The following is a 24,381-nucleotide window of genomic DNA, read 5'->3' on the forward strand; positions in this document are numbered from 1 at the left end:
GAGTGAAGTCGGAGTAGGCGCATCGGATCATCCTGTCATCCCGTATTTTACGGGACCAACACAAATTTCCCTGAATATTATTCGGCTCTTGGGGAGGGGCGGCGATCTCGCCATCCCCCCCACGGATCCGTGCTTGAGTGTAACTGTACATGGGGAGAATGGGTAGTTCCTCTTAACAGCTTAAAACCACTTACACTCCAATGAGAGGAACCGCATCCGGGAAATATTTCTCGAAGAATCCCAGGATTTTCGCCGGTGTGTTGAGATCGGCGAACATGTCGAAAGGCATGAACAGGGTCACGGTGTACGTCTTGTCCTGGTTCGGCAACGCGATCAGCATGAAAGTCTTCCTCGGCCATATGTGTAGGTAGTTGGCCTCCATCGCAAACTTCAAACGGGAAAAAAAAACCAGACCAATGGTAAAAGAATTCAATTAAGTAACACGAAGAAATAAGGGGTCATTCAAGTATTACGTCAGCATCGATGGGGGGGGGGTGGTTTCGGTGACAGGGGGGGGGGGGGTTGGGGTTTGGATGATGCTTACGTCATCAACCACCCTTTATGAAGATATGAAATATTCTTAATGGCATCCTATTCGGTGTGCTAAAAACGGAAAAAACTATAGTTGTAGGCACCTGAACTAACATTCACCCTAATGATAAATCCCCTACAGAGCCACTTTGATGATCTCTTAATGCACCAACCCCTCGGCGAGTATAAAAAAACAATCCTGCCGTTCGGAATCGGCAATAAATTGTAGGTCCCGGTCTAATTTGCCCTGGTGTGCGGAAAATGACCGTGGTGCGACAAATAAATGATCAAATGATCTCTAAATGTTTCACGGATCCTTCAAGTGCTCTGAAAATGTTTCCGGGCCGCTTAAGTGCTCTGGAACTCTAATAGTAAGTAATCTCTCATAAGTAATCTGGGAATGTTCCGCGGGTAACTTGAGAGATGTAGAACCGCACTGGGGACCGCTTAACTGCTCTAAAACTAAGCCACATGTCTCTCAAGGGATCTCTAAATGTGCCACGGATCGTTTAAGTGTTCTGTAACTGCGTCGCGGGTTACTTAGGTGATCTTTGAATATGAAAGTGAGGGGGGGGGGGAAGGGGTTCAAAAATGGCTGAAAAATTTGCTTACGTAATACTTGAACGGCCCCTTAGAATAGTTAAGGACCCGCGAGGAGAATAATATACATATTTACGTCTCCGTCTTTGGTTGCCGGTATGCACAGCTCCAGGTAACCGTGAGGGATGTATTTCTGGCTGTAGTCGAACCTGGGCATCTTCAGCATCTGCCTCCTCACGGAAGAGTACGCACCGTCGCAGCCGATGACGAGGTCGTACGGTTCGGTCACACTTCTACCGTCAGAACTAGTACAGAAGAAAAGAAATTTAAGGTACACTGTGCGGCCGAAAAAAAATAAATCGTGGTACTGGATAGACGGGGGGGGGGGGTTAAAAAAGTTGAGGTACTTGTTATTAAGTGGCGTCGAAGTCGAGGGTGCTCTGGGTGCACACGGGTTAGAGCACCGTCAGAATCAATTCGGATATCATAGTTTCCAACATAAACCTGCGTGCCTGTCGAAAGTGTTAAACCTGCACAGATCTAAATACTTCCGCGCGACGCTCCTACTTAGCAATACTACTACTACTACTAAACCCCGCAGCTTGGGGTCCGCGTATTCCAACATTGCTACATGTTGGAATACGCGGTACTGTGCGTGTACGAGTTGAGAACCTAACGTGACGTTTGTTTTCGTGTACTGTTTGTTATATAGTGCTTGCTGCCTTATGCCGTCTCTTTTCGAACAATCAGTGAAGCGTAATGATTGAATAATTGTACCGTTGTAGGTCTGTTGCTCTCTCTATGGCGAGACCTTTTACTGGGGTGATCCCTGCAACAACAAAAAAAAGTCGTGGTATAATAGGTAAATCGGCAAAAAAGTACCTTTACAGGGTAAAGTGGCCAAAAAAAGTCACGCTAGTGGAAAAAATACCAAAAAAGTCACGGTACTGGATAAAGTGGCAAAGAAAAGCTACGGTACCAAGTAAAATGGCAAAAAATGTTGCAGTACTGGAAAATATTCGCCCTTTTCCCAATCCACTTTTCCGAATTTCCGCTACTTGCATTTCTTCCCCCCCCCCCACCCCCAATTTCTGCCCTGCCCGTATACAGGGTGGGCAAAAAGTCCGTAGAAACTTTAAAAATTCTTAAAAACCGGAAAAATAACCGAAATAAAAAACGGTTTGCAGGGTTAGCATCGCTAGGTCACGGGAATTTTTTTTAAGACATGGAAAAAAGAAAGAAATTAAAAAAACAGCCTATAGATGGCACTGACGTACACGAGTCAAAGAAAAGATACGCAAATTTGAACAGAATGACTCTAAATCGTTTATTACAGCAGTATGACCACCACCACACCACAGGGGGGGGGGGATAACACATTGCAGGCGAGTCACAAATCCAGCAACGGCAGAGTGCAGCAGGTCCACACACACGGTTTACAATAGATTAGGAGCTCAAATTCTTATAACCGTCTCGTTTGCATATTTCCACCGAAGCGCCACCAATCGGCTGTTTTTGAGTTATTTTTCCCCCTCGTCGAAAAAATTACCGTGGCCTAGCTGCGTTAACCCTGCAAACCATTTTTTCTATTTCGGTTTTTATTCATTTTTAAAGTTTCTACTTTTTGCCCACCCTGTATGTATTTTTACCCTATTTTTCCTGAATTTTATCACCCTGTCTTTCCCGTTCTTTTAATTTCTACTCCCCTGAGTATTCGCCATTTATTTTATTTTGCATATGGTCTCTCATCAATACCAGACCCTCCCTCCATTAACCTGCCTTACCGGGTAGGCCTATGCAGCCACGCCCCCCCCCCCTCCCCCACCTTCCCCGAAGAAAAGACTTGCAGCTACTCTCAATCGAATTGACTTTAGATATATATACGGGAAGTTCTGATTCGTGTATCAATTATCGAGGGGTGCTCGTCCCTCCCCCCCCCCGTTCTGCAAAATACTGTGGGTGCCCGAACACCCGCGGCCCCGACACCTCTTCGTGTAGCCTTTGACACGTTTTCTTCTACTTAATAATACTGATACTTCAAAAAACCGAATGGTGAGCACTTTTAATGAATAGAAAACGTCCGTGATTTACCTTTGAAGAGTGACCGAGCCATCGAAATCGCAAGAGAGCACCTTACGCTTGAAAGACACCTTGACATTTTTATTTTGCTCTGCAGCTAAAGAAAAAAAAATCAAGATTTTAGTCACTTATGCATCATGAACTGTGAAACACTGGTGGCAACATTTGCTCAAATTTGTCCCGACAGCATCGTAGGCCGCCCCTGGGCAAAAACAGTATTCTGGACACCCTCGATAACTGGCCGAATGCACCATCACCAATTTGCGTACTTACTCCTGGAAATCATAGTACCAGATCTAGTTATCATGAAGCCCCCTCCCCCCACCGGATGGGCCCATGCATGCATTTATTTATACAGCCTTGGGGAGGTGGGGGGCATGTGGTCAGTCTCTAGGCCAGAGATCGTGAGCACAGCCTGTAACCATCATCAAACAGAAGAGCACCCTTACGGCTCCATAAGGGTGCTGGGAAACGCACCCCAGCACCACGGAGCACCGTGGTGCTCGCGAGCAACGGGTTGAAGATGCCTGGTCTAGGTCAAGGGTGCTGAACCTTTAGTGGAATGCGGGCCACACTGAAGTGATCAAGAACGGCGACGGGACTTAAGTGATCAGGAACAGTGCGGCTTACGTGATCTATAAATGTGCTGCACAGCGCAGAGGTGATCTCTGACTGTGTCGTGAACAACTCAATGGATGTGGACCTGCACCACGGGCCACTTAAGTGCTCTGGAGTTGTGCCGCAGGTCACTCAAGTTATGGGGACTTGCACCGCGGACCGCTTAGGTGCTCTGGAAATGTGCCGGGGAGCATTTGAGTGATGTGCAACTGCACCACTGGTCATTAAGTTATTTGTAAATTTTCCGCGGGTCACTCAAGTGATCTTTAAACATGCTGCGAGTCCCTTTATTAATTTAGGAATGTGCCACTGGATACTGGATTCATTTTTACAAGGTTTTACATTCATTTTTAGGTTTGATGCAGCGGGCTACATCTAATGACTCCAAGGGCAGCATTTGGCCCGCGGGCTATCGGTTGAGCATGGCATAGGTCGTTGTGTCATGACTCTTTAGGGGTTCCGCCTGGACGGTCTTAAGGGCCCCACCCCAGGGGCTTCAGAATCATGAAGGGCCTCGTGATAATGAGATCGGGTAACCAGGTAATATGATTTTCGAAAGTAACAATGTAAACTGGTAGGCGCCAGTATTTCCAGCAAGGTAGTAGGACCCCAAAACATTATTTTGCCCGGGGGCCCACGGGACTGCCCTGTGTAGTTCTTACCTGTTAGAAGTGTTTCATTCAGGTATCGTCTGCCAACCGAATATATGCACTGCAATTAAAAAATAAAACAAATTATTAGTAATCCATCATATATGCATTGGCTGACCATATATCATCGTGAAATGCACTGAAATAAGGGACTCTTGAAATTTTCGCCAACTGTCGGCAGAATTGCTGATTATCGCTGGAATGTCCATGGCGGGGAAATAAATTACAGCCAGTATAGTATTTATTTACAGGGAGAACTTAGCGAGCCCAGAGTGGCAAGTTCAGAGGGGGGTGGCAAATTTGAGGAATGCTTGGCCAAGAAAATTAGTAGAATGGGAGAAGGGCGGCGAAACTTTTATAACCCTCAATAAATCCGCCTCTGCCCAGACAGCAAGAGTGAGTGACCAAAAGAGTAACCCAGAGAGTTTGCAAGCACGTGAGTCAGCAAAAGAGGGACTTGGAGCGTGAATAAGCACGGAATGACCTACAGAGCGAGGGACCAGGTCAGTGAGTGACAGAGCGTATGCAAACCTGTGAATGACCAAAACAATGGCCTAGAGAATGTTTGCAAGCTTGTGTGTGAATGGTCAAAAAGGCGACCTAGATTGCGTGCAAGCGTGTGAATGACCAAAAGAATGACCTACAGAGCGAGGGGACCAGGTCGGTGAATGACCTACTGTGGGTGCAAGCATGTGAATGATCAAAAGAATGACCTAGAGCATGTGTAAAGGTGTAAATGATCAAAGAGTGGCCCAGCAAGGAACCGTGTCAGTGAACAATCAAAAGAGTGACATAGAGCGTGTGCAGCAAGCATATGAGTGTCCAAAATAATGTTCAAGCATGTGGATGACTCAAAGAGTATGTGAGCATAGGAGTGACCAAAAGAATGACTTAGAGACACAAGTATACTTGCAGGAGTAGGGGTGGGGATGCCAAGCGGGTTGTAGCGCAGGGTAGCGAATTCGAGGAAAGAGTAGTCAAGAAAATTAGACGAGAAGGGTGACAAAACCATAAATACGTCTCCGGCTACCAGGGCCATCTTAAGAGCATCATGGGGGCCCCCGGGCTAAGTTATTTTTCTGAGGCCCCTTTACCAGGCAAATTCTCAAAAATTTCCCCCATATCTTTTTTTTTGTGAGGCCCCTCTTATCTTGAGGCTCCGGGGGTGGGCCCATGCCTTAAGACGGCACTGCCGGATACAGCAAGTCGCAGTGAGTTAAAATGTATCTTACGAAAAAGAAATGTTGAATGTGACAAATATTTAAGGATGAATACTTATTGTAGAATTTTTAAAACTACACACAAAAGGACCCTTGTCCTAATTTATATAATTACCTGTCCTTTCTTGCCGTACGGGATGGGCTTCCTGGTCCAGTCCAGATCATGTATCATCCTTCCTTGCATCGGTATGCCATGCCTGTCGATGACTTCCTCTTCCAGACCGACTTGTCTCAGGGCGGACCGTCCTCTTTCGGAAAGGGCCAGGTTGATGCTTCGGCCCTGCACGTGCTCCATCTTTCGCATGTCTGTTGATGCAAAAATATTGAAACAAGTTTTTTTTTAGTCTTTGTTAATTTTTATAAATTGGGATGATCAGTTCAAGCTCGGATCCAGAGGGTTCGACGATTGCTCCTCCCCCCCCCCCCCCCCAAGAGCCAAATAATATGGGACAAATTTGTCCCGTAAAATACGGAATGATTCAATGCATCAACACACCAAGTCACTTCTCCAACACATCGTCCTCGATCCGCCCCATTCGCAGTTGAAGGTGCCTGCTTCAGCTCATTCGCATCTGAATATGTCTGCCTTGACTTCATTCGCAGCTGAAGATACCTGCTTCGGCTCATTCGCAGCTGAAGATACCTGCTTCGGCTCATTCGCAGCTGAAGACTCGTGCCTTGGCTTCATTAGCAGCTTAAAATATCTGCCTCTGCTCATTCGCAGCTGAATATGTCTGCATCGGCTTCATTCGCAGCTGAAGATGCCTGACTTCGATCAGGCACGGATCCAGAGGATGGGGGGCGATAAGAACGGTCGCCCCTCCCAAGAGCCTAATAATATGGGAAAATTTGTCTGTCCCTTTTCATACATGGGACAATTAGGGCCGGATTCAGTCACTTGAAGGCCATAAGCACTTAAGTAATTTTGTTGTCCCCCCCCCCCCCCCTCCATTTCATAGCCAATGGCAGCCGTACAATTCAGCGATTTTTCATGTTTAAAAGCTAATAATTTTTACTTTCACGCTTTCTTCACGTTTAGCTTTTTTTTTTGGTCAGAATTGACAATATGGGATATTGCCAATTCTCCCCAGGTTAACTTACACACCGCACACATTCCCCATCTATCTTTTTATTGAATCTATCAATTGGGGGAAAAAAACCATAAGAAACGTTAAACGAAACTGTATATTTCAGAAGTAGGTAGAATATGATTTCCAATCACACATTTCATTTGTTTATGCCAGTGTTTCCCGAAGTGGGCAATATTGCCCCCTGGTGGGCGATGGAATGGTCCAGGGGTCGATAGAAGCTACGGATCTAGCATAGGATCCTATGGGTTCATTTGAGTTGGGGGCGATGAGAGAAAAAATTTTCTGTGTGTGTGTGTGTGATGAAGGGGGCGTTGGAACAAAAAGTTTGAAAAACTATGGTTTACGCAAAGGTTCCCCTCCTTCTGCTTTTTCCAGTTTTGCAAAGTCTTTGGCGACATCTTCAAAAGCAATGCTACGTAACACCATCTGCTTCTACTTTTAGTGCATCGTGCCCTCTCTATTGTTCTGCACGCTTTAGTTTCAATGTTTGATGTAATTCTGGCTTCAAAATTACAAAGTGACATTTCTGTAGATTTTTCACTGAAATTTTGCTTGAGCGAGAGAGTATTTTTCTTTTAATTAGGAATTCTAACAAATTTTACATCTTATTTGTTAGAATCAAGCAAGCTAAAGAAACGAAAAGCAATTTTATTATCACTATTTTTGAATTTGCCAAAATGTACATTTTAGAATGTTTCCTTTCATATTTTCCAAAAAACACAGATTTTTGATTTTTTTGTTTAGTCTTTTAAAATTATTCGAAGATATTTTCTCCCATTTACTGATTTTTAGAATTTCCCGAAACCGGCTTCAGGGGAAACCCACCCAACCTCAACATGGCCACAATATTATCCACAAGTGCAGTAGTTCCCGATAATCCGAGGTGAACGAAACCGGGACTACTTCGGATTACTGTAAACTCGGAATCTCCGAGAAACAATGGAAAACAACTTTCGGGAGTGGGGGGACCTCCATGTATTTATTTTATGGCAAATATATCATACATATTGTGTATTAAAAAATGAAGAGAGAGAAAACGCAAGGTCCATACCAGCGCTACCGGGTTGGTCGGAATTTATCCCCTTATCTCATGAAATCGTTGTAATTTGTTTTCTTCGGAACTACGTATTCGCACTTATTACTTTTAGCTTTTTAATTCTTGATTCACGGGCTGAATTCATTAGATTAGGGGCTGCAAGATCCATGTCCTCTTTGTAACAGGGGCTCTTGCGCTAGGAACCCGATATGAAAATATTAGTTTTTTTTTTACATTACAAATGTGCTATAGAGCAGTGGTTCTCAACCGGGGGCCCTAGGATATTCCAGGGGGGCCACGGATGAAAATCTGGCAAAAGGGGAGCCACGGCTACTGATACGGAGGCCACGAAGAAGTTTGTGGAATTAAATTTTTTTAGTCACTCTGACTAAAAAAATTTTAATTTCAAACAAAAAATGCATAGAATATATTTTTCGCAATTTTTCCCCATTCAAGTAACATTAACATGAAGAAGGAAATAAAAAAAGCGTTGCATGTAATCTCGGTGGGTTTACGACTTGGGGGTGACAGTAGGCCCTGACACAAACTATAGAGAGGTTTAAAGCAAAATGGAGTAACTGTAAAGACGGAAAGTTGTGTGTGTTCGAAGACTTTTCATTCAAAGAGGGCTGCCATAAAGGAAGCAGACAAAGATTTGTTGACCAGTCATTGACATTTTTTTGAGTGCTGGTAGTAAATGCAATCCAAGAAGTAAATGGGTGAAAAGTGAAAGCTTTTAAAAAAACCCCATCGTTTTCATGCAATTACAGACGGATAACCATCTAGTTTATCACAAAGCTATCTTCAACCGGCACTGAGTGGTCTGATCATTGATCATTTTTGTCGCATCACGGTCATTTTCTGCACGCGAGGGCTAATTAGACCGGGATCTACAATTTATGGCCGATTCCGAACGGCAGGCTTGTTTCTTATACTCATCGAGAGGTTGGTGCGCCAACCCCTCGATGGGGGACTCAGCAATTTTTCGCTGCGGTCAAGTCGCCATTTTTTGTTGTACCCCCTATGTCAGGAAAGTTTTCTGACAAGGACGAACCGGGTATCGAACTCGCGACACCTCTAAACCTGAGTGGTCTGATGGGGAATATATTTATAAAAATTGAATAAAGAACGATTGCTCTGGGGTATTTTTTTAATGAATTTTTGGGGAGGGGTGTGCCAACACCCATTGCCTCCACTGAAAAGAAATAAAGTCGAATTCAGTTATAACGAACTCCATCCAAGAAACCAAATCGTACATGAGGAAAAATACCCACGAAATTAAATTTTTTAAAACTGCATTGCTGTATAACTTAAGAAACTGTAATTGCATAAATTTGCTGTTGTTTCAAAATCGCAAGTGTTCATATGCCATTCCTTTCAATTTAACAGGAAAAACGTGATTTTAAACATATTTAAGACGATCTTAACGTCATCTGATTTGCTGATTGGTTTCTATATGCAATCCAAGCAGATAATGTATTGGGACTTAGTAGGACTAAGATTGACACCACATCTTTGAAGTTTTTTTAAATCTATACTGTAATGCTTCCTATTAACTGCCCTACTACGTAAGCCTGCTGCTGGCCTGCAACATCCTAAATAATTTCAATGCAATTTTCCTTTACTGCAAGAACAATGTTGTGGACATTAGACAAGAAAATTCTAAAATGGAGTATGACCACATTTAAAGCAATTTAAATCCGTTTATTTGAGAGTCAGGGCATCTGCTGATTTTTCAGAAACGTGTAATAAATTCTCACGCAAGTGCTCATTTTGAAATGTCCCATAACCGGCTCAATGCGTATCTTGGTATCTGTCAACCTAAAATTTGTGGTTTTTAGTGTTGATAATACACATGCAAAACCAATTCAGCGACGCATTTCTCACAATCGGCAAAAACCTTGTGGATTTGATAGTTGGAAATGTCTAAATGCCAAAGATTTGGAGTTCGAGTCAAAATGAAAATGCCAAATAACTGAAATTGTGCTTCATATAAATGAAATATTTTAATATTGAAAGAGCTATATATGTATAGCGGTTAATCGTGACCGTAGTCAAACGTGTCATAAATGTGAAATTTTGTCATAAAACTGAGAGTGAGGCCCGAATCCCCTTGCGCACAAGTGGAATTTCAAGGCATTTACGCACAACCGAGCCCCCTTGGCCCTTAAAAACTTTTTTTCTCCCCACCCTTTCTTTCTTTTGTTTCCTTCTTAAATTTATAAAAGTAAAATGACATAATCATTATAAAAAGGATGCTTTCACATCAAAAATTGCAAAAATATCAGATTTTTTGGTGGGAATACAGTCAACCCCATTAACATGAACTCCAAGAGACCGGAATAATAAAGAAATTTCGTTGAATTTCAGATTTTTATATTGTTCCTATGTAAACTTATCCGGGAGGATTAGAAAAGTATTCGTTAAAACGATATTTTTTCCGTTATAACGGTATTCGTTAAAACGAGAGTCGACTGTATTTTTTTACGTGTATATGTTTTTAAAATTAGTTATGGGCCCCGTAAAGTGCATCGAAAAAATTCCACAGCTTGAATTAAGCATTTTTGGAAGCTGAAACTGGCAGTTGGATAACGTGACGTTCAGGGGGAGGGAATCGAAATACCTAACACCCATTAAAAAAAGGGGGGGGACTATTCATTTCTACGTTGCTTTAAATCTAGATTTGTTTATTTCATGATTCGCGTAGGAAGTCAGTCGTCTTATTGGTTAACTTAGACACGGTTTGCATGTCCCTCAAAGAAAGAGGGAGATATCGCACGATCCAAAAAGCCTCATTGAAGAAAACCCGAGCAGCGCCGGGTATTGTAGCTAGTTATAAAATAAAAATGAAACTTTTCATACCATCCCCGTGTGCTAAAGAACCCAATTAAGACGTTGTTGCTCCGTCTATCCCGATGCCAACTAAAATAATTTCACGTTTCTAAATGCAATATTCACCGACACATGCGAATTCGAAAAATTGAGGAAATTTGGGGGAAAAAAACCAGCATTAAATGCGGGTAAAATTGTTTCCTCGCATTTAATAATTTTTTTTTCCAACTTTCTTCGAATATCTCAGTGAATATTGCACTTAGAAACGATGAATTTTTTTGTTGGAGACCGGGAAACAACTTTCCAATTGGGTTTTGGGGCACAGGGTGTCCACATAAAAACTTAACATTTTTATTTTAATAACTGTATAACCCCTGGCTTGAAGGTAGCTTGTCATCCAACGAAATATCAGATTTTCACCCTATCGAAATTAAAGTCAACAAACTGATAAGAGGGGGTTTCGGATTTGCTGACTTTTGATGACAGGGAGGGGGGGGGGGGGTTGAAGGTGGCTTACGTCATCAACCACCCCTTTTTGAAGATATGAAATATTCTAAGCTGCTGACGGGGGGGGGGGTCAAAAATGGCTGAAAATCTGCTTACGTAATACTTGAATGGCCCCTTATTTATATTTTCCGATGGATTTGAAATCCTGATAATGAATCATTATTATGTTCACATGAACAGTTTTGTCACTGCGTTACTCAATGACAAAATCCGTATATACCGGGTGACTCGAACTGTTACGCCGTCCGCCAATAGCAGTTTTTTTTTGTTTTTTTTTTTTTTGCCTTGTAGCATTTGCCGCGAATTCACAATGGTACTAACAATTTTAAAAGGGAATTAAAATTAATTTAATACTCTAGAATACTTTAAGAAATTTATTTTTAAAAATATTGTTGGTGCTGCTACCTACTTTTAAAATCAGAAGTGCCTTATGTGGTGATGACGAAGCTCAGGTATAAAAAACTAAATTCTTCATTCAGCTTTGCTCCTTATAAAAAAAAGCTTATAAACTGACCTGAAAGATCAAAATTCCAGTTCAGTAATTTTTTCAAGACCCAAGGAGACATCCAAAACATAGGACCTCCACGTCCGACGACAGGTAAGATCGTAAAAAGTGAAATTTTTCACACTGCACTTTATAGTAATGTGCTGCCATCTAATGTCAAATTTAAAAGTGACTCTTGTGGTGATGATGAAGTTCAAAGTGAAAAAAACTATATTCTTTATTCCGCTGAGCTCCTTATAAACAAAGCTCGTGAACTGAACTGGAAATTTAAACTATAAGTTCGGTTATTTTATTTGAGCATAAGGAGACGTCCAAAACAAAGAGCCTCTTAATGAGCAGACGACAGAGAAGAAGTCGGTTCCCTACAAGCTAAAGCTCACAAACAGAACTGGAAGTTTGAACTACCAGTTCAGTAATTATTTTAGGACACAAGGAGACGCCCAAAACAAGTAACCTGGAGAGAAGCAGACGACAGAGATTATATTACTGGCGGGAGCATCCACCGCGTAACACCATCGACTGCAGCGACATCAAATGCAAGGAAATTACGGCACTCGATGAAAACAAACTTCCCGCCTGGCAATTTTTCCATAGAAATGTACAGTTCGGTCTCTAAATATTGGGTTTTAAACATTTAAAAAAGGGATAGAGAGAAGAACTCATCTAAAGAGAGATTAAATATATAATATTAAATAGATAAATTAAATTAAATAGATAATATTAAATATTTTTATCTAATACCGGAATAATTTTTTTCATAATTTCTTGAATTTTCCTTCATTATTTTTTGAATATTCTTTCATTAATTCTGGAATTACTTCCTTTATTAATTATTTTATTTCTTTCATTACTTCTGGAATAATTGCTTTCATCAATTCTGGATTTGTTTATTTCATTAATTCTAAAATTATTTCTTTTATTAATGCTGGAATTATTTCTGTCATTGATTCTCAAATTATATCTCATAAATTCATTAATTCTGGAATTATCTCTTTCCTTCATTCTGGAATTATCTTTCATTAATTTTATTATTATCTCTTTCATTAATTCTTTCACTAATTTTGGAATTATCACTTTTATCAATGCTGTAATTATCTCTTCCATTAATTATAGAATATTTTCTTCCATTAATGCTGAAATTATCTTTCTTTAATGCTGAAATTATAACTTTCATTAATTTTGGAATTATCTCGTCCAAGCTGAAATTATTTTTTCATTTATTGTTTTAAACTCATATTTATGCCATAAGAAAATAACCGGGGGGGGGTCGTGTTGGGGGACACAGTTCTCAGCACTGCCAAGGCGGAGACCGCTGCCGTCCTACTCTCTCCGGAGGCTTGATTTATATACTGTTGGTGCTGCCATTTAATCTCGAAATTTCAGGAAACTCATGAGATGATGAAAGAGGGATAGGAAGAGTTCTTTGTCATTTTTTGGCATGAAATTTTTTTATGAGACGAAAATTTCGGTAACAAAATTCGTACATTTTCAATAATCGATTTTTTATGTGGAAAAAATAATTATTTCTTTCCGCAAAAACATTCGGACAATATCGAACAAATAAGTGAAAACACGGATTATGTGGTCTTCAGATAGGGTTACCAGATTCAAAACTGAAAAAGGAGGACGCCTGGTGCGAACCTTAGGCAGTGCCGTCTTAACGCATGCTTTCCCCACCCCGGGCCGTGCCCGAAGAGCCTCAAGAGAAGAGGTGCCTCAGAAAAACGAGACGTAGTTGAATTTTTCAGGTAGGGCCTCCAAAAAATCCCTTGGCTCGGGGCCTATGATGCTATTACGACGATCCTGCCTGTCAGCCCTACTCTTGTAGGGGTCATGGAATTCCAGTAATTGATTCCTTTACTTCTATTAATTTACATTAATTAAACAAAAACAGCAATAAAAAAATGCGAAAAATTATCAAAGTTATCGAATTGCAACGTATATTTGATAAAGAGATGATGGAGCGCTTTAAAAGCATGAAAAAAATTTATGTCTGTTCAATATGGTTCGAGCCACAGTGAAGTGTCAGCAGGTGGACCACGTGCAAATTATTATTAATAATCTATGAATTTTGTAAAATTAATTTAAATGCCCTTCTCTCTCAATGGATCGTGTTTGATTACGATCCAGACTATCGACGCGTTCCTGAAATAATGAAAAAAAAATGAGTGTGATAGAATTCGTTCTTTTCATGAAAACAAAATTTCAAGATTTATGTTCGTAACTCGAAAAGTTTGTAAGTCGGGGAGCAACTACATAAAAAAATTTTAGAGAGGGCCGCAAATTTTTTTTTTTTTTTTTGCATTGGGCCGTGAAATTCTCCTAAGCGTGGACTGGTCTCCGATTTTTGAATTTTAATATCTCAGGGAATAATGCAGTTAAAAACATGTAATTTGTTTGTTGGGTTCAGAAGAGAAACAGAAACAACACTGTCTAATTGGAAGTTAGAGGACGGAAGGAGGGGAAGGATCGTATAAAAATTTCATTTTTTATTTTGTGTACACTGTATTTTCATCCTCAAAACTCGTACAGGGATACCACTACGACGAACGGTTGATGAGATAAAGACTGTAACAACACTTCAAGGAGAAACCTTTGAATCTTAGAATGGCCATAATATTACCAATAGGCAGGGCCGCAAGTAGTTGGGGGGGAGCAGACGAATCTGGTGCCCCCGGCGTATTCAAAAGGGGGCGCAGATTTAACCATTCAACCTATCCTTCAGCATTACGGAGGGGGGGGGGTGCCTAAATGAGTGGTTGCCCCGGCTAACTAAGTATCCAGTTGTGGCCCTGCGAGTAAGTATATTATTTCTGACAATTCACCGTTATATATATTGGGTATTTTTTATTTTTAGATACATTCTCAAGTTCGTAATTTACACCTGGTAGCATTTTTTTTACTTCTATAGATCAAACTACACAGTTGATCCACTAATGACCCACAAAAATCATGCCCTCATTGTGTAGAACTTGGTTTACCGCATGGGCCCACCTGAGCACTTCTGGCAACCAAGTGGCAATTAGATCTGGTTCCGATTTTCAAGAGTAAATGTGCAAATAGGTAGGTAGGAATTTTTAGCTAGGTAGTAGTGCCTCTCTCAGAAAAATCGCTTTGTATGCGGGCGTGTGATAATGTTAAGAGACAGCCCTGGGCGCACTTTATGAAAATTGTGAAAAGCTAATCAAAAAACTCGTTTTATTAGTTTCTCATCTTTTGTGCCATCCTTGTGATAATGATCTTCAACTATTACAATCAAGTGTTCTTAAAATTTCAAGCCGGGTTTTCCTAGGAATAGGTTTGTTGCGCAGCGTGAACCGAATTAGTCTATTTCGCGCCGACAGAAACGTGTTACATAATCACGCCACGCGTTTGCGTTTTCCTAGCGAGACGCATCAGATCAGGGCGGCTATATAAAGTATATGGCTTTGGCATCAGCTACTCTGTAGTCTGCATGCTCCGGTTTGAAGGGAAGGGAAAGAAAACACAGAAGAGTGAAGAGAATATCGGCAAAACCGCGGCGCACGACGCATTTGACTTTTCCAGAAGCAGTCGGCCAATCACGCCGGACGTAAAGCGCTGTCGTCAGGCGTATTGCGCTCTGTAGGAAAACAGTCATGCTGCTTTTCTTACTGGTGAGTGGACGGCGTGTCGCGCTGGGTGAATCACGTTGCACTTGGCACAGGAAACCTGATCCTAGGAAAACTCGAAACTTAGAATCTACCGGATGATCGATGTTGAAAAAAAAATCGCGCATTAAAAAAAATACCATATGATATCTTTTTGGTGGTGCCCCTTTAGTACTGATGCCCTAAGCATTATGCTTGTGCTTATTTTGCTTAATGGTTAATCCGGCCCTGTGACTGCGCACATGATTTCTCTGGTATGAATGTTTCAAACAAATATTTAAAAATTTTTAACACGTATTTTAGTTCATTTTTTCAAGTTTATAGTAGGGCTACAACATGAACCTATATCCTTGATACATTATTGAAAACGATGTGAAAGGTTGAACTTTTCAATTGTGATTAATTTGTGTGGCTACTCTTAACTACTTTTATCCGCACGAAGAGAATAAAATTAATAAAACTGCTTGCTACCACTTTTTGCGATTTTTATCACTACAAGAATGCGTATTTTCGAAGCTACAACACTGACATTTTCTCAACGAAATCATAATCATTTACACAAAAATAAACTAATTTGAAATAATACAAATTTCATCCATGATGAAATTTCCTACATGTGTAAGCGTAAGAGGGTTCTCATACTAGGGGATTTCAATTACCCAGGTATTGATTAGGTGAACCTTTCATTTAGAGATCAGTATGAAAGAGACGTTCTTAAGTTGGTGTTCGAAAATGTTTTGTATCAGCATGTATCAGAAGCCACTAGGGGTACTGCTATTTTGGATTTAGTTCTTACTAGTTCTGAGGATCTTGTTGAACATGTTTCGGTAGATGAAGAGTTTTCTTCCAGTAATCATCATATCGTCAGATTTCACTGTAACTTTTCCTCGGGTAAGGTCGATAACAATATCGATATCTCTGTTGTTTTCGAAGAAGTAACTTTGATGTTTTGAGAGGAAGGTTAGCGGAAGTTTTCAAAGACCAGTTGGAATCAGTAGGGGTGGTAAGTCAATGGGAAGAATTTAGTACGAAGCTGTCCTCTGTTGTGCACGACGTCATACCCTTTGTTCGAAAAAAGCGTATTTGTACATCGCACCCTCTATGGTTCACGGATAACGTGCGTAACCTTTATCTTGAAAAGAAAAGAGCATTCAGAGAGTATAAAAGTGGACGACGTGACCTATCATTGTTTACTGATAAAAGAAGAGTGTTGAAGAGAGTGATAAGGGATAGTAAAAAGGAAGTTGAATCTAGGTTGGCAGATAACATTATCTTTGACTTAAAATCATTTTTTCGATGCGTCAGTAATGGATGTAAGGGGACGGTGGGCCCCCTCTCGATAGGAGGGTCTAGGTTAGCGAGCAATGTAGGCATGTGTAGTGCTTTCAATGACTTTTTCGCGTTGGTTTTTAATGGAGATAATGATATTCGATATACGGGTGTTGCATGGGGTAATAAAACCCTCAACGATATTCAAGTAGAACATGTGGAGGTCCTAAACCTTCTAAGAAATATATGTGCAAGAAAAGCACCAGTATCAGATGATATCAATCCCAGGGCCCTCAGGGAATGTGCTAACGAATTGTTGGGGCCAGTCGCACAGATATATAGGAGTGTTGCTGAGGGTATCGTTCCAAGGGATTGGAAACTTGCTAATGTTGTTCCGATATTTAAGAAGGATAGTAGAGAAGCGGTGTCCAATTATCGTCCAGTGAGTTTGACGAGCTCCATCTCGAAAATTTTGGAAATTATCATCAAAAGGCATTTTGTGAAGTGGATAGACGAGAATAATGTATTGTCAGGTAATCAGCATGGGTTCAGGAAGGGGAAGTCATGTGTAACTAACCTCCTTTGCTTCTATGATCACGTGACTAAGGCTTTGGGTAAGAGCAAAAATGTAGATGTTGTTTACCTTGATTTCCAGAATTAATTCTCATTGACGAGCGGATTACGTTTTCTGAACATTGTTCAGCGGTGGTGAAAAAATAGAATAGAATGCTCGGTTTCATTTTCAAAAAGGTCTCTTCACGTTCTCCTAAATTCATTCTTCCGCTTTTTCGAGGCTTACTTCGTCATGGACTGGAGTATGCTGTAAGGTTTTGGGGACTATACCTACAGAGGGACATAGACTTGGTTGAAGGGGTGCAGAGAAGAGCTACGCGTGTCCTTATTGGCACACGGGGCTTGAGTTATGAAGAGAGACTTCATTTTTTGAATATGTTTACATTGGATGAACACAGGTGTCGAGGAGATATGATCGATGTATTCAAAATTTTCAATGGGATGGATAGGATGGACCATGAACTTTTAGTACACCGCCAATCAACTGCTTTTACAAGGGGACACCAGTATCGATTGGTGAGGGACAATGCAAGGTTATGGTGTCGCAGGGAATTTTTCTCTAATAGGGTTGTTAATAAATGGAATAGCTTACCCCCGGAGGTAGTAAATTGTAACACAATTGACACGTTTAAAAAGAAATACTATAAACATGTTGGGGTAAATCGAGAAGCTCTATCCATACTTAGATTAAGACAACCATAATATTCTTTATGGGCATTGTATAGTATTCTATCATGTGTATATATTGATTATAATTTTTGTCAATTGCATTTTTAATAGGGTTGCTGTATTTTTGAAATATATGACATCCATATTTTTATGGGCATCTTTTTCTCAGTCACCTCGTTGGGCATTTTGCGTGTTGTGGCGTTGTATTTGTATTTACAGTAACTTAATGACATTGTGTCGTCTTCAAGCACAGAATTTACATCGATTGAAAATAATTTATTCTAATTTTTTTACTGTATTCTATTACGTTTATTTTGCTCTTTCGTTATTTTCATAAATTAAAAATTAATCAAATTAAATTCAAACATATTTATATATTTTAGACAATTTTTGAATAACTATCTGCTAATGGAAAAACGGGGGGGGGGTAGAAAATTATTCATGTTCGCAAGAGGAGGGCCATGGACAAAATAAGGTTGAGAACCACTGCTATAGAGGGACCTTTGGGGAATTCTAGCCCGAGGTCCCACCGAAGACCCCGGCATAGGGATTAAGACCTCCTTTAGTTATGGGCAGAGATAGGGTGTGAGTCCTCTTCAAACTAAAACTACTGACATTCCTTGGAGATATGAAACAAAACACGTTCTTGGCAAAAAAAACAAAAAAAAACAGAAAGAGTTTTTTGAGAAGGAATTTCGAAAAATTCCCGGCATACCTCAGATTATCAGGAACCTCGGAGTTTCGGGACTCGAATTATTGACGCTCTACCGTACCCCTTATTTGTGGTTAATCACCATTATCGGGTACCTTTTCTCTCTGATATATTTTTCGAGTTCGGTTGCAATTTAGATCTGGTAGTATTTCTCTTTTACTTATACGGTGGATCAAACTACAGTTGATCTACTCATGATCCATATAGGAGTTTACCCGCAGATCTGCACCTTAAGTTCATGTCCTTATTCTGTAGCCCATCAAAAGCGTGCACAGGAGCGACCTTTCGAGGGGCACAAGGAATCTTGAAAGCAGAGAAATTTTAAGAGTTACTAAACTTCAAGAAAAAGCATTTTAAATTACCAGGTATTGGTTTGGTAATATATTAAAAGTAATTTCTTTCGATATATTTTAATTATTTTTACAAAAATATGTTTAATTTTTTAATCGTTATGTGAAGGGTACGAAGGTGGCCTACGGTGTAAGCCTCTGGACAGGGGCGGCTCGAGCTTACCTGCCGCCCGGGTGCAAAGCCTCATGTGCCGCCACTAATGTTGACCCTGCCAGGAGGCTGATTGGGCTTCAGTGAAGGGCACCTGGAGATAAACCTGATTTTTTTTTTTTTGTTCAGAAGAGAGCCTCACATCATTGTTTACAGTGCAAAATGTGCGTGACCAGACGTCCCGCTTTTAAAGTAGTTTTTTTTTTTTATTTCTAGAATTATTTTCCCATTCTTAATAATGCCAGATAACTTAATTCTTGAAAGAGCGCTTATTTTTGTAAGCCATCGTCACTTATCCTGTAAAGATGATATTTAACGGGGTAATTTTTAATAAGAAAATTTTTTCAAAGGCGTTTCTGGTATTCCAGTGGCCGAGCAAGTTAAAAGCCAAATTTTCCCTTTGCCTTCATTTGACTATTGTGGAACAAATTCTGAGTGAGGGTATGGGCCCCATACTAGAACAGGGGCCTAGGCTGGGATCTTTTGCAGGCTCCCTTCCAGTCAGATTTATCACGGCTCCTTCTATAGTTAATTTATAGCGTGAAAAAGCCAAAAATTATGAGAATTGCCCCAGTCTCTTTGAAGGGGGCGTGGGTGAGGGAACCAAAATGCACCTTGTAATAGAGTACAGGAGCGGCGCTTGGCCATGCGACCCATTGCGGTAACACGGGGCACCGCTCAAGAGGATTCATCCGGGGTTAATGAGTAAAAAAAAGTTCCATTGGCCGAAAAAAATCAAACTGTCGGCTCTGGAGGGGCGCAAAATCCGAAATGAAAGGGCGAAAAAAGTTGCTTGTTAGGAATTGTTTGGATAAATTGTGAGGGAGGAGCATGACCTTTCAAGGGAAGGGCTGACAGGGCACCAGCTTGAGGCCCGGGATTAAATCCTTGTAACTTTTCTTTTTTCACTCTATAAATTAACTGTAGAAGGGCCCCCCCCCCATGGAAAATCTGGCATGGGCCCCACGAAAGATTCCAGCCTAGGGGCGCTGACGCAGGAGGTAGGGGCTATGGAGGGAGCAATAGGTAGGAGGCGCAAAAAATAAGTCCCATACGGGTACAGATTTTGTCTCGAGCCGTCCCGATAGCTTACATTCTAGTTTCTGGTATTACGGTCAGAGGCCTTGTCTATTTTCTCAACGTTTCCGGTGTCGAGGTACAGTATGACTCAAAAGCGTGATGTCATGTGAATTTTTAATGTGTTAAATTATGGGGTCTCAAGTAAAGTCTACGCTGCCGCCCCCTTACAACCTGCCGCCCGGGTGCACCGCACCCCTAGCACCCTCGCTTAAGCGCCCCTGCCTCTGGAGCCTATGATACCGTTAAGAATACCCTGGCCTGACTTTATGGAAATTTTGCGACATTTGATTTGACTATATAATTTTTATACCAAAACCCAGCATTAACGGGAACTCTAGTTTGCAATATTATTGTTTTTTTCTCTATCTTTGAGATTTCAATACTGTTGCTGTGGAAATAGCATAATATTGCGTCAAAAGGAAGAGAATTTCAAGATATCTTTATTTCCAATATGATCTTGAGGATTTTCTGCCGAATGGTTGAATACTGTGAAAAAAAAATTGTACAATCGCGACCGAAACCTCATATATCGTCCCTAAAGGTGACCCTGGCCAACACAGCAAAATATTCATGACCATACGTCCCGCTTTTGAAGTAGATTTTTCTCGCTTTTGGTCTGGAGCAAAGCTGGTTAAAGAGTAGCCAGCTAAAAATGAGGATGCTCTTTAACCAGCTTTAGTCGGGAGTAATTTCACCGTTTTCTCAATAACGCCAGGTAACTTAATCCTGAAAACAGTACTTATGTTGGTGACCCATCATCACTTATCCTGTAGAGGTGATGTATAACGAGCTTGTTTTCATCGAGAAATCTAGTACAATGGTGTTTTTGGTGCCACAGGGACCGGCCAAGTGAGAAGTCGAATTTTTCTTTTGCTTTCATTTGACTGTTCTGAAAAAAAAAACTAGGTGAGGAAACCAAAATATATGCATAGCCGTTTTTGATAGAATACGGGTTGGCTCTTGGGCCATGCGACCCATTACCGCCGATCAAGAGGGGGCGCTAAATCTGAGGTGAATGTGTGAAAAACTTCTTTTCATTGGCTCTGGAGGAGCACCAAATCCAAGGTGAAAGGACGAAAAAAAATTTGTTTTGTTGAATTTTTTTTAGTTTACGAATTGTTGCGATAAGTCGGAGAGGGAGGGTCATGGTTTCCACACAAGGATAGGGCTGACAGGGCTCCAGCCCGGGAGTTCGGAACACTTCGTTTTTCCTTTTCCAAACTATAAATTAACTGTAGAAGGGAAAAGGGCTCTTATGAAAAATCTTTCTTGGAGGTCTGTAAAGGATTCTATCTTGGGGCCCTGAGATGGGGCCAGGATGTAGGGAGAAGGGAATGGGCAGGGGGCACACAGGTGGAGCGGTTGGGAATTTCAGCTTCGTTATGCAATGAACTTATTGTAAGTGTGCATATGTGTTGGCAACAAATGCTTTAAAACACCATTGTGACTGAAAGCGATTGCTTTCAAGGACATTCCAAAACTAGTATTGCTTCTGAGAGCGTTTTCAAGTGATTGTTTTCGCGAGCGTTTTGGAAAATTGTTCTCAAAAGCGTTGTTCGTGAATCACAAATGCAGTTTAAAACTATTGTCATCGATAACGTTTTGTGAAATCTTTCTTCTTGAAAGCATTGTTCTCAACAATTGCATTTTGAAACCATCATTATTTCTAAAAGCACCATTGTCAAGAATGTTTTCTCTGAAATCATTACTGTCAAGAATGGTTTTTTTCCCCTTTTTTGTCAAGAATGTTTTTTCTGAAACCATTATTGTCAAGAATAATTTTTCTGAAACCATTATTGTCAAGAATGTTTTTTCTGAAACCATTATTGTCAAGAATGTTTTTTCTGAAACCATTATTGTCAAGAATGTTTTTTCTGAAACCATTATTGTCAAGAATGTTTTTTTCTGAAACCATCATTGTCAAGAATGTTTTCTTTAAATTTTGTGAAGAATGTTTTCTTATAGCGTTATAGGAAACATTGGTGACAAAAGCAATTGTTCGCAACGATGTATTTATTCAAAAATTCCCTGTTTCTTTTCTGAAGCGTTCTAAAACGCCAAAAACATTTCAATATTTTCTTAAAAGAAAATGGCACCAATAATTCCTTTTAAAAGCATTGTTGCTGAAAATAAATTTTTAAATCATTGTTATCCAGCGCATTTTAAAAACATTGCTACCAATAATGCATTTGAAAAATATTGCTACCAATAATGCATTTTAAAAATATTGCTACCAATAATGCATTTTAAAAATATTGCTACCAATAATGCATTTTAAAAATATTGTTGCCAATAAAACATTTTGTAATCATTTTTGTCAAGCGTATTTCAAAGCATTGTTGTTAAGAGTTAATTTTGACGGCCCATTTTGTCCAGCACATTTTGAAGACATTGTTACCAAGCCTATTTTAAAATCATTATTACCAAGCGCATTATAGAGACATTATCGTCAAAAGAGATTTTCTCCAAGTGCCTTTTAAAAATTGCGTTTCACAATCATCGTTTCAAAATCATAATTTCAAAGACTGCCTTTGCAAACCATTGTTGTAAAGAGCACTTTTTTGCACAAATATCACCATCAACAATAATTTAGTTGCACCATACCTTCTCGTAACTCGTACAGAGTCACCGACACCCCTCGATTTCCTAGATAACAGGCGCATAATGAACCTACCTACAAAACGGAAAGAAATATCGGCTACAATTAACGACAACTCAATTAACTATCCGTATTCAGCTGTTTATGCAAATGAAGAAGAAGATTACTTTCCGATATGAAAACACTTACTAAACCTCCTCCGATAATGGCGACTTCGAGATCTTTGGACGGCTTATCCATTAGATTATGATACGAAAATGAAAACACGAACTTGACCGCGATTTTTGCACCAGAAAAATACTTTCTCCACTAAAACGTAAATAAAACACTGTTATCAGCTGTGTGTGGGCAAGGACCCGTTAAGTTATTCTCTTGGCGAGATTTCTTTTTCGACTTATCGCCGTTTTGGCTTTCTTTTATAAATAAGTTACTATGATGTGCATATGCGATGATCATATTCTTTCGAGAAAAAAAAAAATACGGGATTTGGAATCCCAAATATAGGATATTGCCAATTATCACCTAAAATGATGCCAAAAGAAAGCAAAGTTGTCAAATATTACTAACACGTCACTGGAAAATCGCCAATGACAGGGAATGAAGCAATATTACAAATTGTAGTGAAATAAAGTTAATTCTACGAAATAAAACGTTCAGGGTTCAAAACATGACAAATATGTGAAATGAATGTTCTTATTTACAGGCTTACAGCGCGATTACCATAATGCAGTTTAATCCCGTTATAACGAACTCCAAGAGACCAGAGAAATCACTTCGTTATAATGAAATTCCGTTTTAAAGGAGTTCCAGGCTTTTGTATTGTTTCTATGTAAAATTATCTGGGGGATTAGAAAAGTGTTCGTTAAAACGAGATTTTCGCTGTAACGGTATTCGTTAAAACGGGATTCGACTGTAATTCATGAGTTTTGGTAAGGTAATTTTGATTCTTGATTTAAATTATCTTGCATCCGATAAATAATAAAAATTCAAGTTGGCTTCGTTGAAAAAATACGGGAAAAAAAACGGGACATTTTTTTTAAATTTTAAAAAAAAGTCGAGAGGGCCAAGATTACGAGAAAATACGGAAATTTCCTGGGAAATACGGGCATGTATCGTAGTGGTTGATCCTTGGCACCACGACTGGCAAGTTTACATGTAAAAATTCAAACTTTAAAGATGCGGCACACTTGGGGTACGCCTCACTTGTGCGCCCAAGAAAAGTTACACATGCGCCCTCTAGACACGTAAGGATTAAGAAACACTGCTGTGTGGATCGCGTTCTTATTCTACGTTTTCGCCTAATATTGTTGAAAAGATCCATTGTTTCATAGACATGCTTGAAGAACCTTATTCGATATCGAAACTATCATTGTTGATGTGAATGATGTTCTTTTTTGTTGTAGTTGTGAAAGTTGCAAAATCGTGAACTATTCTCACGCATTATTATTCGTCAAAATTTCCTCAATCTGCAATTTTTTTATCTCATTTTTGTTCCTGGATTCTTCCTGAACACATTTACTGTTGATAACATTCCTCGTGCGTATTGTTGTCGATAACAGTCTTTGTATGCATTGTTGTCGATAACATTCGGCTGGATCCACTGTAGTCGATAGCATTTTAACTGGATAAAGTTTATTCATAATAATTTCCAGCAGCATTGCTGGAATGAAATCCCTCCATGTATTTCTTGCTTGCTGCCGATAGCATTTCTTAGTTGCATTGTTGTCAATAACATTTCTT

At 40.1% G+C, this 24,381-nt stretch overlaps 1 protein-coding gene across 1 annotated transcript in view; it reads right to left on the reverse strand.

The window, feature by feature from the left end:
* The window catches only part of cn (Kynurenine 3-monooxygenase cn), a 49,770-nt gene extending 26,797 nt beyond the window's left edge, over positions 1-22,973 (reverse strand). Inside the window, exons 1-7 of the mRNA XM_089237560.1 lie at positions 22,831-22,973; positions 22,647-22,716; positions 5,754-5,944; positions 4,431-4,479; positions 3,163-3,247; positions 1,208-1,376; positions 195-388 (exon numbers count right to left, since the gene is read on the reverse strand). Of these exons, the coding sequence (XP_089093686.1) occupies positions 195-388; positions 1,208-1,376; positions 3,163-3,247; positions 4,431-4,479; positions 5,754-5,944; positions 22,647-22,716; positions 22,831-22,881 (809 nt within the window). The 5' untranslated portion in view covers positions 22,882-22,973. The remainder of the gene's footprint in view (positions 1-194; positions 389-1,207; positions 1,377-3,162; positions 3,248-4,430; positions 4,480-5,753; positions 5,945-22,646; positions 22,717-22,830) is intronic.
* Positions 22,974-24,381: the final 1,408 nt, after the last annotated feature.

The sequence above is a fragment of the Pholcus phalangioides genome, unplaced genomic scaffold (genome assembly GCF_987345545.1).
Source record: "Pholcus phalangioides strain wild (caught in Gottingen) unplaced genomic scaffold, Ppha-v1.0 ptg000010l_1, whole genome shotgun sequence".
Taxonomy (NCBI): domain Eukaryota; kingdom Metazoa; phylum Arthropoda; class Arachnida; order Araneae; family Pholcidae; genus Pholcus; species Pholcus phalangioides.